General features: G+C 43.5%; 1 protein-coding gene across 1 annotated transcript in view; it reads right to left on the reverse strand.

Moving 5' to 3' along the window:
• Window positions 1-17,687, reverse strand: part of VWA8 (von Willebrand factor A domain containing 8) — a 305,200-nt gene that overhangs the window by 12,376 nt on the left and 275,137 nt on the right. Inside the window, exons 41-42 of the mRNA XM_019528508.1 lie at window positions 12,356-12,481; window positions 8,208-8,366 (exon numbers count right to left, since the gene is read on the reverse strand). Coding sequence (XP_019384053.1) covers window positions 8,208-8,366; window positions 12,356-12,481 — 285 coding nt within the window. The remainder of the gene's footprint in view (window positions 1-8,207; window positions 8,367-12,355; window positions 12,482-17,687) is intronic.

Raw genomic sequence — 17,687 nt, forward strand, 5'->3', positions numbered from 1 at the left:
CACCTACATTGAACAGCTTCAAGAGTAAATTGGATGCTTATCTTGCTGGGATCCTATGACCCCAGCTGACTTCCTGCCCTTTGGGCAGGGGGCTAGACTCGATGATCTCCCGAGGTCCCTTCCAGCCCTGATGTCTATGAAATCTATGAAATCTATGAAGCCACAGTCCCCACAGCACCAAACCTGGACCTGGGTAGCAGCCTTGATGGTGAGCGGTCTTGTCTGGACAGACACTCACAGGTGCAAACAGAAGCAGCAGCAGCGACTCTGGCTTTGCGATATCCTCCAGCCATTTCCCTGGGTCTTTTAATCTGCCTCTTCTCTCTTACTGCCTGTGGTAAGAGGTTTGAGCAGGCTGTGGAGCAGCTGGTAGGTGCAAAGAGGCCTGATTAGGTGGTCACATGACTGGAAGAAGGTACTCTGGTTATAAGACCAGGCCCTGAGGAGTGGAGCTGGGAGTTGCTGCAGGAAGCTAGAGGGATAACATTGCCCAGCAGGAGATCTGATGCTCCAGGACACCTGGAGGATGGTATGAACTGTGGGGATGGAGAAGGTTCCTGGTCCTGGGGCACGACCTGAAACTATGCCTTGCTGGGGTAGGATGGTGTGGTGGGGCTGCCAGTGGCAGGGTAGTTTCCAGGAAATGTCACACCTGTGCCTCTACAGTGAAAGGCGAGTATGGGGCGCCAGAAAGCTTCAGCCACCATTGCCATGTGGGTGACTCCATGGAGGGGAAAGGGTAGGAGAGCACACCCTGACAAAAAAGCACAGGGCCAAGACTCAAAGTGGGGCCTGAGGCCCACGGTCTGTAAGACACAGAAGCCCCAGTGAAGGGGCAGAGTAGAGGCCTCATAGGGTGGAATAGCTGGCCCAGGAGGGGTCCAGGGTGACTACGTGGCCCACAAGCTCAGAGTGTGGGAATAGTGTGTGGAGGGGTCTGAGAAGGCATACCCACATGGGAGAGGGCTAGCTGCTCAAGAGCCTAGCCAGAAAACCCTTGACTGGTCAATGCTGGGGCCAGGACCAGGACAGTCGAAGTGCAAAAGTGCCCACCGTGATGGATGGCCAGAGCCAGTTGCCTGTAGTCCTGACTGGCCTAGAGGTGAAGCCAGGGCCTGTGAGGTTAAAGCTCCTGGAGGGGTCCACTGCCGAGAGGGAAAGCAGCCTGAAGGATGGCGGAGGTTATGCTGCCTGATTAGGAGGGATCCAGGTTGGGGTCTGAAATGTCAGTCTGGAGCCATATAGTGATACCATCTGTGGAGTACAGGACATGGTGTAGGGGTGGTATAGAGTAGTGTATTACACCCTTGGTATCAGGCATTAAATCGGCAGTCTCCTACCTATAAACAACCATCTAATTCCAAACAAGGTGTGGCAGAAGATTCAGGTGGGTAGACTGCCCTAAACAGGTGGGTTGGCCAGTGTTTGGACTGGCCTCAAGACAGTCCCCTGTCACAATGCCCTTCTTCCAAGCACATCTTATCTAGCAAACTCACCTGGAAGCTGGCCTGTTTACTGCTCTTTGGCCCCAAGGAGTTCCTTTTTTCCTGCTTCCTTACACCAAGCTGATAGACTCTCCCCTCCAGGGGGGTTGAGCTCTATATACACAAACTGACTTGTAAAATGACCTGCAAACTGCTTGCTCTATTTGCTGCCCCTGTGTTGGATCAGGCTGGATCAGTGCACAGAGTTGAACCTGGCACATGGCCCTGGACCCACTGCAAGGGACTGGACATGGCTCACAGTGCAGGATCCACCACACAGGGTTGCAGACCTAGTGTGCAAGGCTGGTTTGTGACCAGACTCAGCATGCGGTCATGGACCTGGCTCATAGCTCTGGACCTAGCACATGTGGTTGGCTATATCCAGCTGTCAGACTGGCTGTACCCCACTCATCCAGTCCATGTGACAAAAAGGTTGAGCAGCACTAGTTTGAGACATGCCCAAAATGTGCAAAAAAAGTCCTTGTCTTCTGCTGCTCCCTTAGGCACTGATTTACTCAAAGCAATAAGGAATAAGGAAAAAGAAAAAACATGAATAAAAACAAAATGGAATATGAATCCTCTTCCACCCTCTCCTTCATTAATGCACTTAGAATTAAATCAGCCTCTCAAGCATGGTTGTCTGTATTTTCTAAAAAAAATGGCAATGCTTCCATTCAATGTAGCCAGAAATAATAATAAAAAAAGCCTTTTATGAGTTTCTTTACAATTATATAAAATGCAGCTCATCGGACCCTTTAAATAATTATTTAAAATGTGCATGCGCTAATGAGCATGCCCCCAAAGTCTCCCTATGTACATACAAGAGATAGTTACTAATGTTGTACCAAAGTGGTTTGAATTATATTTATATGACATTGGATGTTAGTACTGTATTTTGGGCATTCTATGAGATTTCATTTTTTCAAATAAATTTCCTGTGTGAGATGGGATTTACAAAAGGTGCACTAATTTTAATCTTGAAAAATAACTGACTTAGTATGACGTACACAGTGGAATTTTCACATTGTAAAAAAAGGGCAAACGCCTGAGTAGGAATACATTTGCCTTCATGATTTAGGAGGAGCTGTTGAAAATATGACCCCCTAGAGTGCAATGCAGCAATAGTAATAGCATTTGTTAAAAACTAACAAAGTGCTCAGGCAGGGTAGCTCAGTGCCTAGCAAGTCAGAGGGGAAAAGAAAATGAGCTGAGCCAGGTGGAGGACAATCACCCCCAGAATGATGAATTATCCCTTTTGAAAGCTTGGAATCTGAGTAGTCAGACAACACATCAGCAGACTCGGTGGCAAGGGCAGCCCTAGAGCTTCTTGCTCTTCACTCCCAATTTTGAATATGATGAATTAGAGGCTGCATGCTTCCAATGAGCTGAAGAGTTGAGTTTGAAGGAGGAATCCAAAAAGCCAGCTTTAAATTTAAACAGGCTTCCTGACTACAGAAACACTTCCCCTTGACAAGGAATGGTGCACCCCCTGACCAAAACTGCCTTTTTGGGAACCGGAAACAAATAACCACCTTGGCCATAAAGGTGTAACAGACTGAAAGAAATGCATGCTGTTACATTTCTAGCCTGGAAGGGATCAGTATATTATCTGCCTTATATTATCCACATGCTCTGCAACTGCTTCCTCTATACAAGTAAAATAGCAGAAGCAAAATGAGTCTACTCCACTCATCATGTAATCTATAAATATAACTACAATTCCTAAAGACAAGTCTGAAACCAGAAACATTTTTGTTTCCTACAAGAGAGATGTAAGAGTTGTACATATGAGCAAAATACAGCTGGGAAGGGAAAAAAGACAATAGATTCAGACACAATCCTTTTCTCAGCACAGAACTTACTGAAGCACCAGAACAAAAATGATTATTGGGATAGGCTGAGAAATAGTTTTGGGTTGCCAAAACTGGAATATAAATAACAGAGGAAGGGTAATCCATTATGCTATCACTTTCAACGTTACTGACAGATAACCAGGATGGTTTCTTAGTGAGTCCCAAGAATTTGTACTAGAAACTACCTAAAGTTGTCTGAACTGTGGCTGCTCCTCTCAGGAAAAGGTAACAGCAAGTATCTCTGAAGGTCAACCTGGTTCTATCAAACCAATCTGTGGGGTTAGCAGAGAGGAGCAAAAAAGAGTGCTAAGTAGAAGACCCCCTTCACCAAATACACTCTCAACCTTGCTACCTGAGCTTTTATTGTGGGACTGACTTCCAGAGTAGAATTCCAGCTAAACCAACTGTACAAGACAGAACAAAGCTATGTATGAATTGTAGAAAATTCCATATACAATACATGTATTCAGCTTCTTTTTGATTGACTGAAAGATTATTTCCTTTACAAGGCTTATAAATATTTGATATTTTACACACATGTGCAGCAGCTTTTTACTTTGCAATAGACTGGGAAATACTAGCTGCACTAGGACGTGTTTGGGGGTGTAGAAAGGGATCTTTTATAAAATTGGAATGGTTGGGATTTAAAATGAATTCACATTTCTCTTGCTCAGATTATTATCTATGAAAAAAATGAAGAGTCTGCTTGTGTTCTGGCTACCAACCATATTCAGATAGACACAATATTCTATAGAAAGGTAAATAAGAAACCATATTTTCTTACATATTATGTACACCTTTAAAAAAAACAGATGTGGAAACTGGAGTGTGGATTTTAAATGAGGAAATATGGTAACAGCAGTTTCTGTTGCTTAAGATTTGGCTGGGAAAAAGCAAAAGTAATGTCTGCACATGTTTCACAGGGAGCAGAACAATGTGCAGGCTTGCTACTCAGTTACTACAAGAAAAGATAATCTTTGTTCATTCTATCAAAATCAAGGTATGTATCTTATTTTCAGGCATGTTGTATGTGAGAAAATATGGTGCACAAACTCCCTATCTTATAGCCAAAGATTTTAGAAAACCAGTCAACTTATTTTATCCAAAACAGAACTTAATCACAGACTACAGTGGAGAAGAGATATCTGGTGGTGGATGATGTCTAATGGGCACAACAAGCCATAAAGCAATCCAGTGGTTTACATAGGCAGATTAATTTGTAATTCAGAACACACAAAAACTGGTTTATGTTGCAATTAACTGGTATGGGCTAAGGCAGATAGAGAATATTAAATGTTTAACATGTTAACTACAGGCTTAGCATCTTCACTTCCATAGAGCCTCTTACTAGCACAATCGTTGGGCCCAAGCTTGTGCCTTTTCAACCACAGTCCATGCTGGAGACAACTTGCAAACATGGTGCTTGAACAGGAGCTCTATATATACAACATCTTCATAGGGCCAGGTCTTTGGGGACAATTTTGCTGGTGAGGGCAGCATAAGGCTATTGTCCTATCCTTTATTGCCAACTTGGGGAGACTAGTGCTAATGCCTTCACTAGCCTTGTGGAGTCATGTTTTGATCTCAACAATTCCCAATAAAGCACCAAAAAGAGACATGGACAAGAGCTAATTTAACTCACACTGGGGCTGATTAGTGCAGAAGTCAATGAATGTAACCGGCTCCCTGAAGATGCCTCTAAATCCACCTACTGAAAAGGGCTCTGACATGACAGAGAATTGAGCCAAGGGCCAACTCAAGTGCAACAAACATAACAAGAGGAGAACAAATCTGCATTGACCTGTCACAAAACTTTCCAACCTGATATCCACCACTATTATTTGAAGTATAAAATTAGCTTTACAGTTCTCTTGACTCAGGAAAATAATAAGAGTAATATGCTAGTCAAGTCCTAATACAGTCCAACAGTGGCAATTTTCACATCTAATAATTACACGCAATTTCTGTAAGAATGTTCTTGTAACTTTTAAATGGTTGTTAAAGCATGTAGGTGATATTACATGTAGCTACATTTTTGTCTGTTTATATGGCTGAATGCATGGTGTGGTCTGTGTATTAGGTAAAAGAGCAAGCCACCTGAAAATATTTCTGAATACAGTAAGATCATTAGTAACCCACACAGACAGATTTGAGGGGGAGTGATTCATACATTTTGCAGCCAGAAAGGACCTTTATGACCATCAAGTCAGACCTCTTTTATAACACATGCCATACAATTTTACCCAGTAATTTCTGCAGGAAAACCCCATAATCCATTTTTGACATTAGCCTATTTAATGAGAGGGACATCTAGTCTTGAGCTACAGACTCAGTGATGGAGAATCTACCTTTGAAAAATTGTTAAAATGGCTAATTATACTCACTTAAACACGTGTGCCTTAGTTCTAGTCTGAATTTGCCTAATCTAGCTGAAAAAGAAGGCAGGGCAGCATAGCACGTTAAAGTCTGACTCATTCAGAGAGGCATAGGCCTTCGTAGGCGACAGCCTGCTTCGTCTGATGATAACAGACCTAACTGCTTCTCTGTAGGACATAAAAGGTTTAGCGAGATCCAGTGGTTATAAGGTGAAACTCAAGGGTTACTCTGTACTGGAGATTTTTCCCTCATCTATGTACTGTGATTGAGATACCTCTTAAACTTCTCTTGAATAAACAAGATGGAACTTCTAAAATCTCTCGCTCTGTGGCAAGCTTGCCTGACCTGGATCATTTTTCTACCTCTTTAAAAAAAAAATTCTAACTTCCTTATGCTTTATTATTTTTCATCACTATTTTTTAAATGGGAACACAGTATGCCAGTATGTCTCACACACACCATATACAAAGGCATGTGTAAGACTTACTTGTTCCTAGCTGACATATTCTGGTGTCCAAGTATTCAGCGATGGTGTTTGCCTTCTAAGCGACATCATTACACTGAGAACTTCTGTTCAGTTGGTTACCTACAATTTGCATGCTTTTCAATTTGCATCACTTAATTCCTGGATATAGTCTCCTCATCATGTAAGAAGGAACAAAATACAACATGCCTGTATATATGACCTTGCTTTGGGCTGTACTAATATGCATGCTACTCAAATGAACCATCCTTACCAGGCAAGTTAGATTTCTTCATGTAACTAATTTATCTTTATCACTATTTATCATGCCAGCACTTTTGTGTTGTCTACAAACTTCATCAACAATAATCTTGTATTTTTCATTTAAGTGAGGAGTAAAGTGATCAGCAGAGATCCTGGTTTTCACTGATAAAAAATATCCCAATTTTTTTAATATAAAAAAAATAACCCTAAATCCATATTTTTTCATGGTTAAAATGAAACACCACTAATATATATATTAATCATGTAAAAATGTGGATTTAGGGTTATTTTTTTATACCTGAAAATTTGGCATATTTTTTTTATCAGAGAAAACCCGGATCCCTGCTGGTCACTTTACACCTTGCCTGGCAAAATCCGAAAATTTGGGATTTTTTTTCTTCAGAGAAAACCAGGATCCCTGGTGATCAGCAAAGGAAAAAAAATATAGGCTCTGTTTCTTTTGAAACTTTTTACTGTGATTAACAAGTAACAAAGTATGAAATTTTGGGTTTTTTTTCAGGGCAGAAATTCAGATCTTGTCACCTTGGTTTTTCTCCCAAAGATTGTATGGAAGAATGTAACATGTAGGATTATGTTACCAGATAAATGTGGTGAATGAAACTTAACTGATCAAGGTAGGTGCAAGCCTTTGTTAATTCTCTTTAAAATTCTTTTTATTTTGATCTTTTAAGTCATATTAGACAAACTTGAAAAAATGGTTTTCACTAAAGACTTGATAACCTTGCTCCTACAATTTCACACAAGGCTTTGTCAAGAATGAACTCCAGCAAAACAGGATGCTCTCTTTGTGTCCCACGCAAGGTGCTAAGGTACTCTGTGGTGCCTTGAGATCCTTTTAGGGGTGCCCTGGGGAGCTGTGCAATGTTAGCAGTGTTAAGTGTGCAAAAATGATTCAGAAGGTACACCCAGAGATTTCAAATAGAATCCATGGTGCCATAAATATTCTGACCTGTTTTGGGCTTCCTGAGTTCTTTGCAACACAAGAATTACTCTATTATTTTCCTATAGTGAGCGAAAGATAAGAACTGCCATTTTCTGAGGGGTGTCTTGAGTCTAAAAATCTTGAGAATCACTGGTTTAAGCTTATACAAGACTCCCAGCCCTTGTTTTATCCATTATAATAAAGTAGAGACAGTTGACACTTATTTTTTAAAATTTAATTTGGGGGTTTACTTTTAAGTGACATGGGACTGAGGACCTTTCATCAGAACTTGGGGAAATGTAATAGGGGAAGAAGTTGAATCTTCTCCCATCCTAAAACGCTGGTGTCTGAGGGCATATCTATGTGTGTACTGAGTTGCCTGGCTTAAACAGTTCTCCTTCAAAAAACACACACACACACACACACACACATCCACCCCCCCCCACAATGCCCCTAGGAGCATACATAGCACATGGTGCACTCCTGTGGCTGCCATAGAGACAACACACACACACACACACACACACACACACACACACACAAATCCAAAACCAAAACAAAACAAAAAGCAAAACAGCCAACATATTTTATAACCCAATTCTCAAAATAAATCAGAATCTCTTCTCCTGCAGTGTTCAGTGAGTCCTAAGAACTGTCTGGCATTATTTTTTTGGGTTGCTAGCAACGGATTAAAGCCTATGTTTCCTTCCATGGATGAATAATATTCCTTGGCTAGACAGAGTGATGAAATACTTTTTTCCACTGCTGGACACAGCCTGTGCAAATACTCATTACCACTAAACTCCTGGCACAGTTATAATTACCTTAAACTTGTGTTCGTAATTCTCAAAGGCTTCCATCACCATGCAGACAGCCTCCATGGAGCGCTCCAGTCGACCATCAACCCCATTAAAGCGGTACATGCTGCCAGAAACATCTACTACCAGGCGTAAACGTTTAGGCTTCTGCTGGGGGCTCCCAGGCTAATACAGACAAACAACACAAGGAGAACCTTATGAATGAGAAAGTTGCAGTTCCCCTAAGAGCAGAGCATTTTAAAAAAAAGAAATCATGTACTTTTCAAAAACAGTAGGCAACAAAAATCTCTCTTCCTGTATGAAACCAAAACTATCTGCATCTAGCAAGTTTGGCTATTAAAAAAAAATCCTTTCTACTTTGAATTTTTTTGATTAATTGTTCAGAAACAATTACTATATTTACTTGAATACATGATCAGGTTCCCCCCTTCAACAGCATTGTGAAAAAAGACCCTTGTCTTATATTTGCATACAAGAGAAGCTCATTAAATACTACACTGACCATCATTTAAATGCTTGACAAAAGCAGCATGTACTCAGTAATAGACATGAAGTATGAAATTGATTAAAAGCAGCCAAACCTGAGTGTGACTATAATGCACATGGCCCATGTTGGGCAAACATGCAGATTTATTTAATTTTTTTAAAAGAAAATTTTCATGTTCCAAGCCAAATTAAGTCCAAATCCATGAGCCAGTCCAGAACCATATGTGCCCCTACAACTAGCAAACATCCTCTACCCCCACCAGGAGCTTCAGATATTTCCAACATCTTTTTGGCCAGCATCCTATGTGCAGACCCAAGCCCAGAGGCTTGGATGCCCCCAAGTTTTGCCTGCCCTCAGCCATATGGCTGAAGGAGCAAACTACAGAAGAACCTCCCATTTCCATAAAATGGGATTTAAACCCCAACACCTCAGCAGGTACTAAACCACACCAGAAAAACAACATGCAGACTGGAATTTTTTTTTTTTTTCTGTTTTTTTGCACCGGTCCTGGAAGCACTGCGATACCAGGTCAATGCATGGAGTGGACGAAGCACGCTCCGGTTCCACCACCCAATACCAAAAAAAATCTGCTCAATATAGACCTCCTATGGAGAACATATCAGAGACAATTACCCTGAGGAGCTCGCCTACGTGGTCACGCTGCTTCCCTTGCCAGGTAAGTATCTATCCCAGGAACAGGTTAGTATAGCCCATCTGATTAAGCTATATGGTAGTGCCCATTGAGTGCAGTCCCTCTCAGGGCTCTTTTTCAAGTCTTGGTGAGCTACTACATTGCATGTATTTTGACAACTTCTCCACTCCCATGGCTGAACTGTGCCTTTCTTTCCTATTTCTAATGACTCCTGTTTCTCCATCAGCCTTAAATGTCTGGCGAACATCACTAAACGAGGCCCCAAACAGTTCAACCAGAATATCTCTGTTGCTCCCTCTCTCATCCTGTTTCATATGATCAGTGTACCCGCCCCCCCGCCATGAGGTGGAGCCAGACCAGGTTGCCCAGTGACTTATCTGCATATACATTTTTGGAGAATCCCAGAACTCATAACAAGAACATCCAGTTTCAGTTATGAGTGAGGTGCTAATTAGCACATGGATCCTTTGTGGGGGGGTGTCTGGAGTACACACACATATTGAGCAGTGTTGAGCTGTGGGGTCCTCATGGCTTGAAATGCTGTTAACTTTGCTGGGGCCTAGTCCAGTGACCTATACAGTAAATCATGAGCCTTCTGGTTTTGGACTAATATGATACATAGTTTGTATTATATATAAGTAGGTACAAAAGTGCTACTGAAAAGTGTTTATGGAGTATCTGTGCTAAAACTTTCACCAGTTTCAAAAAAGGTAAAATGCATCAAGTCTGGAGAAACTAAGTTTAGGGGTTCTATACACAAATTACAAGCACCTTTATTTCCAGGTCTATGTTTTCAAATTTGCTCTTCACTTCCAAGAAGCTACACTGTTCTCCGTGGTGATAGATGACAGAACAAGGAGCAATGCTCTTAAGTTGCAGCAAGGAAAGTTAGGTTAGATATTAGGGAAAAAACCCTCTCTCACTAGGTGGGTAGCAAAGCATTGGAATATACTACCCATGGAGGCTGGGGAATCTCCATCCTTGGAGGTTTTTAAGCTTGAAAAAGCTTTGGCTGGAAAGATCTAATTGGGGCTTTGAGCAGGGGTTGGACTAGATGGCCTCCTGAGATCCCTTCCATCTCTCATTTTCTGTGATTCTATGTGTTCAGGGACAGAAAGGTCTGATAGTAAGGAGAAGATGAAGGAGCTGCAGTGGGAAGAAGTGGAAGGGGAGGTAGAGGCTAAGGTGGCTATCTGACCCCTCAGATTTATTTTTCCTGCTGTAGCAGTGAGAGGGAGACAAGTTCAAGGCAAACCTCCAGTAGTTAGATTCTGTACCTAAAAACTTATAACAAATTTATAAATGTTCCAAATATAGAATCTAATTATTAGGGGGTTGTCTTAAATTAAGGGTCATCTTAGATTTGAATAAACACAGTATTGCAGATAGCTGAATTCAGCTTCTCTCTTTTTTCCCCTTTGTTTTATTTACTGTGACTGAAAACAAAATACCAGGAAAGATTCCACACATGCTTGTAGGAAAAATTATGGATTATTAACATTTTACTTCAATACAACAACTCTCAAATTGCTACTTGCTGCCAAGATCCACGAGGGAAATGTTTTCCCTTGACTTATGGCTCTAAAGAGGAGCCTCATAAAACTGCAAAGCTTGTCTGCTAAAGTTAATACCTTCTAAAAATGTCTGAAACTAGCTTTGAGTAGCTTCTCAATCTTGTTCTTTCTGACCATACAACTAATATCCTTCTGTTAAAAAGATTTACATCTGTTTCAATAATTTCTAGTACACTAGTTTCTGAAACAATATTTATATACCTGATACAATGAAACAAAGCTGGATCTAAATACAAAGCTAGTAGAAAATGGTCTGGCCAAAAAAAAAAAAAAAATTAAAAACAAATACTTAAAATAGTTCTTTTATCTGTAAGTGATTTCCAAATATTTCCCTTTCATTCAATGCCTGTTCTTTTTGGTTTAGTTCATTTTTTAAAATTATTAATGCAATTGATTACATAACTCTCTTCTACCAAAACCCACATATAATTAACTCAAAATGCAACGTTATTTCTTTAATACTTTTCACTACTAGACAAACTATTTTACAGTGCCTTGAAATATATAAATATAGCATTTTGAAAAGTTTTGATAATTAGGCTATAACATCCTTTCCCTTACTCATCTATGAAGTGGGATGCCCAGGCTCCATACACTTTTCAAATCAATAAAAAGGAGGGCCATATAGTGGGAAAAATAATACTACAGAATTATTAAATCTCTACTTAGTTGGTGTGAGAAAGCAGCTGTTCTAAATGCTCATCTGAAAGAAAAATTCCTCAGTGACATTAATAATAACAATCTGCCATAGTAAATGTTACTATTAAAATACATGAATGATTTAGGTAAGCAGCTGTAAATCAGGTGTCACCTTATTTCTGTTAAATCAAGTCATACAAAGATAACCAATTTTCTTCTGATTTATGAGTCACCACAGATTTTAGGCTTTAATTATTCTCTCATCCTTTTTCTCATTAGCTTTTTCCTTTTTGAATTTGCAAATCCAGATTTCCAACAGAGATTTTTCATATCATGAGAAAGGAGGAGAGGTCTGTCACAGCCATTTAAGCATATTTAAACATGCGAGACTGGCAGACTGAGAGTTACATTAGTGTGGCAGACAATCCCTGAAAAGTGCTTTGCTCTTTCTAGCAGCCTGTTTCAACAGAACTTGCTCACAGGCACGTGCATATGAAACCAGAGTGGTCAACCCGCAGCACGTGTGCCACAAGTGGCATGGGCAGCCTCTGTGTGGGGCACACAGTAGATATGGGAAGGGACAAGAAGTGCAGGGCAGATAGGGCAGGAAGCTGAATGCAGATGGAGCAGGGAGCATGGGAAGACATTAAAAAGCAGAGCAGCAGATTGGACAGGGGAAGGAGTTCAGAGTGACACTCAGGGAGGGCAAGGGGCTTAATTTGTGGCTCGCCTGCCAGAAAGGTCTGTTATACGCAGGCACACAAGGAAGCAATAAACTTGCTAACTGTTAGTAGATACTCACCTGTGGCTCAAGTTCTCCCCTTCGTTTATAAATGGCCTTTTCTCCTGTCAGTCCATCAATTATTTTGGCATCATCTAGCTCTCCAATAGCTTGGTGTTTCAGCCATTGCCTTTCTTTACCTTTGGCCTATAAAAGAAAAGCATCTGTAATACATTTCCTGATAGCGGTACAGTTTACACCAGGCGCTGGCAACCTACAGCCTGTGCGCTGGATCTGGCCCGTGAAGAGACTGGATTTGGCCTATGGCAAATCAAGGAACTGGCAGCAGGCTCCCGCCACAGTAGCAGAGGCAATGTCCCCAAGTTCCCCAGCATCATAATGCTTGTGATGTTCAATTTATTATCTCTGCTGCGGCAGAGGCAGTATCTCCGGGGTCCCATCACCTGCCTTCTTTTTAGTTTATTCCCTTTGCAGCATCTGCTGGTTGTTGAGGTGTGGGGGTGCAGCCTATGGTGGGGACTGTGTCACAAGCAGTGGCCTGTGGTAGCAAAAGGTTACCAACCCCTAGGTTACATGACTTAAAAAATATTTAGACCATGACATACAGGCAGGTTTCCCTTGTACTTACATGATGACTCAGTAAAAGCCAGTAAAATCTGAATGCATTTTTATAATCATCCTGGTCTTTCTGGTTGAGAGAGAAATTATTACCGATAAAGAATATTCCTGACTCTGGTTCAATTTCTGTCTCCTTTAAGTCTTTTCACATAATGGGATTCTAAATTTGGACCATGTAATGCTAGCAGTTTTAATGCAAGTGTACTGGAAAGTGGTGCACAAATGAATCAATGCAGAAATTCACAGAACCAGAGGCATGCAACAGTGAAAAGTTTGTTATGAGTTTTCCATCCAAGTATTGCAAGAAAATGTAAAAGACAACTAAAACTGGGAGATTAAACTTAACAGGAAAAAGAAAGATACAGGGGTTGGCAACCTGCACCCTGTAGGGGCAGATTTGGCCATGGAGCCATTTTATCTGGCCCTTGGAGCTGGGGCAGAGGGGAGTTCTGTGGTGTTTCAGTGGTGAGGAGAGGTGGTGACTATGGCTTTGGCTCTGGCTCTTATGGTGGTGGCACAAGCTGAAGTAGAAGCATCCTTTGCTCAGATCCAAGATCTGTGAAAGTGGCCCACCACTGCAAAACACTCCCAACCTCTGAACAGCAATATCAATGCTGCTGGAGAACTCGTTACAGCCTGTGAGTGGATCCCTATAGAGCAGCATTCATAATCATTTCTGTGCAAGCAGCAGCAATCAAGACAGTGCATTAAATGCACATTTTACAACCTTGATTATCTGCAATTTGCTTCAGATACAGATGTTCCATTCCTTAGAGATCAATCCAACCATTCACAGCCTGGCAAAACTCCTGCTGAAGTAAACTCGAAAGACTGAGGACTTGAGTACTTAAATTACAAATGACATTTTTAACAATTTCAAAAGGATAGTTTCACTAACACTGAAGTCCTCAAGAAGGTAGCACAGTCTATGTGCTGAATAAATGGGAGTTTCATGTTTCACTTAATTTACGGTTGGGTTCACAGCTTTAAGCAGTTGGCAGCAAGGCTGAGATTTTCATGCGAAGGAAGAGATTTACTGATACACGTGTGTGTGGCATCTCCAATTCATCACAGGTCAGAAGCTAGCAAGAAATTAGATACCTGGAAGAAATGGATTTAGGATAGGCATTATGGGCCTCTATGGGTCTCTCATTGCCTTCCTAGACAGTGACTCATTCTCTCAAATGATGGAAACCTCTGCTTGTCTTCTTTTGAAATTACCTCTCATCATAGGTTTTCTGAAGCAGGAACCAATTCGTTCTCAATCCCAGACAAATTCAAGCTGCTGGCCTGGAGTTTGAGAGGATGGCTTTTTGGAACTATATGCACTCTGCACATCTAGTTGATGGGCTAGAATCCAATCTGTTCTGCTTCTTGACCCCCTAGCTTTATCTGGTCAAAACACTACATGCTCAGTTTGAAATTAGATCAATCAAAAAATCTACCTTTGTATCCTAATTCATAGATTAATTAAAGGCACAGACCTTGGAATCAATGGCTATTAATTCACTGTTTTTTCTTCTCTGTCAAAGTAGATTTATTTCTGGAAGACGAATTACTGAATTAAATGCTGTTATTTGTTTTTTCATGACAGTGGCGCATTAGATCTTCTACCCAAAGTTCTTTTTCCTGAACTTTAATGAGGATGGATATATATTATTGCCTAGACAAGTAAATCATCAATCCAGAATGCATGCGTGTGTGTGTAGCATACCATTCTTGCACCCGAGTGCTATTACCTTTCTGAGTTATTCAATTCAACTTGGATAAATCTGCAAATCAAATTATTTAGGCTTTTCTCCTTACATTTTACAGCCTTAGGATCTGCAGTTTCCCATCCTGCCCTGATCTGCTTATTGTCCTACTCTCTTATCTGAATTTCTAGGTCAGCATGGGCAAAATGGCAGCTTTGGCCAGCAGCCAGACTCCATTTCCCAGCAGCCCTTGCTGGCATGACTGGGACTAGTCTCCATGGAGACCCCAGATGCAGCTGCACTGTGATAGTGCAAGGCGGGGGTTGCCATGGAGACCAGCCCCAGTCACGCTGGTAGGAGGTGCAGCAGGGCACAGTACGTGGCTGCTCCAGAGCTGCTGGGATCTTGCAGCGGGGGCAGCTTACTCAGGGCCAAGGCAGAGCTGCAATCTGCAGCCTGCATGCTCTGGGCAGGGGTGTGCAGGCTATGGCTTGCACCTCTGCTCTGGCTTGGGACCATGCTGTCACTGCTGCAAGGAGCTGGGGCAGAGCCACGATCCACTGCCTGCACACCCCTGGCCGGAGTATGCAGGCTGCAGATCGCAGCTCTGACCTGCCCCGACCAGGCTGCCCCCACTGCAAGATCCCAGGAGCTCCAGAGCAGCCCTCTACCCTGCCCCATGCCCTAACAACATGGCTGGGGCCAGTCTCCATAGCAACCCCAGCCTTGCTCTAGAACAGCGCAGCTGTGGCTGGGTTCTTCATGGAGACCAGCCCCAGGCATGTGGGCAGGTGCTGCTGAGAAATGAAGTCCACTGCCAGCTGGATCCGGCTTGCGGTAGGACCTAGGGGAAGCCCAGCAGGCTCCAACAACAGCGGGCTCGCCTGAGCCCACCCCCCAGCCAGAAGCCCCTTCCAGGGTTTCTGGGCTGGGAGCATGTGACTGCCCTGGCATGGGAAGCTCAGGTAAGTGTGGGGGGGAGCACTCCGGGCAGGGAAGGAGCACGGGGGAAGAGGCCCCTCCCCACCCACATCCAGTGCCCTGGGCTCGCATGGGGCTGCCTGTGCCTGCTCCAGACAGCCCCATGCAGGCTGCGAGTGCCTGAAGCACGGGGCACCAAGCGTGAGGCAGGGGAGGGGCCGCTTCCTCCCCGCGCTCAGCTTTTCCCTGGGCTCCTTCCCTGCACAGAGAAAAGAGGCTCCTCTCCTGCCCCATGCTGCAGGCACTCACAGCCTGCGCAGGGATGTCCCGAGTAGGCACAGGCAGCCCCAGGCAGGCTGTGAGCGGCTGCAGTGCAGGGTGCCAGGCATGGGCCGGAGAGGAGCTGCTTTCTCCCCTCCTGCACTCAGCACCACCATTTAACCTGGCCCCACTGCCAGCCTGATAGTGGGGCAGGTTACAAGCTGGTGCTGAGGACGGAGAAAAGTGGCCCCTTGCCTGCTCCATGGCCAGCACCCTGTGCTGCAGCCACTCGCAGCCTACCTGTGCCTGCTCCAGACAGCCCTGTGTGGGCTGCGAGAGTCTGCAAAGCGGGGCACCAGCCATGGGGCAGGTGAGGGGCCACTTTTCCCCATGCTCAGTACCAGCTTCTTCCCTGTTGGTGAGCAGGGGGTCGGGGCTGTGCGCTGCCCCCTGCCTGTACCGTGGGGCTGGGGGACACTGGGAGTGAGTGGGCGGGGAGCCACTGGGAGCACAGGGCCCGCATCGGTGTCCCAGGGCCAGTGCCCGTGGGGCCCAGAACAGGGTGGCAGGAGCATGGGGTCGCAGCTGGCAGGGGCTCTGTGGAGCTGAGCCAGCTCCCCACTCCTTTCTGCTGGTGTAGCCCAGACCAGCTCCACGGACCCCTGCTAGCCTGTGCCCTGCTTTGGGCCCCACCAGTGCTGGCCCTGGGACATTGGTCCCACGATGGTGACAAGGGGGCGGGACACCTGTAGGGGGGTGGGGCTACCTATGTGGCCCTTGACAGCCTGCCAAAACTGCCAAAACTGGGTAAGCGCCTCAAAATAATTGCCCGCCTCTGTTATATGGTGTCAAGATTTTTATAAGTGTCTGTTGACAGTGTACTACTGCACCTGACAACTTCAGGATTCTCTTGCATCGTAAGTCAGAAATGAAAAATAGCTATTAGGCCCCTGGCAGGAATTAAGTTAATTGTGCAATATGGAGGTGTGGTGCCAGGAACTGGTCCCTGATGCTGTGCTTCTCATGGTGCCCTGTAAACCTTCTGGCATGCGGGGAGACCATCAGAAGACTTAGCACTATGAGGTACAGCCCTACATGGGGCTGCAATGAGTGGTTTTCAGTCCATGCAGGGCTACACCATGCCCCTGTTAGGGTGCTGACGTGTGGAGCCCATCAGATGCTTGGCTCCCTGTGCTCTGGCATGGAAAGCTTTCCCTATCCCCAGCTGCTAGCATTGTGGATCAGAGGTGAGGATAGCTGGGGAGTGGGCATTACGCATGGCACTCTGCTTCAGCAGGTAAACATAAAGCTCTGCTGTGTACCTGGCACTGGTGTGACAAAAAGAGAAAGTGAGCCACATATAACATGGAATATTTTTGTGGATGGTGTCTCATTTTGTCATGCCACTGAGTACCTGAACATGTAGCAGGGATACTATTCATGCTGTGATGAACATGTTAATCATGTTGTAAGTATAATGCCTGCCATGGACATTTGGTTATCATCTCATCCTATTTTTCTTAATACAGGATTGGTCTTTGTGGTACATTTTTGTTGTTCCCAATCCAATTTTAGTCCCCAGACTATGGGGCTTCTAGCATTTTGCTTGGGAGCATTCCTTGACAGGAAATTTTTCTTGGCATCAAGCTCTGCAGTTTCCATTAAAGTATCCTTCCTGTTATGCATGCCATATTATCTTCAGTTTCTATACCCTGGTGTTTAAACCCTTTGGCTATTTTCAGACTATATTAGGTATCTGGATGAAAGCAAAATCTCTTATATGAAGCATCATGATTAAAACAGAGTAGTAAAGAAAAGAAAAAAACCCCCAAAACTTCAGCTAATTAACTATATAACCCATGAAGATATCATAGGTTACAACTGTTTTACTTTGTTTT

This window comes from Crocodylus porosus, unplaced genomic scaffold (genome assembly GCF_001723895.1).
Source record: "Crocodylus porosus isolate Cpor-Errol unplaced genomic scaffold, CroPor_comp1, whole genome shotgun sequence".
Lineage (NCBI taxonomy): Eukaryota > Metazoa > Chordata > Crocodylia > Crocodylidae > Crocodylus > Crocodylus porosus.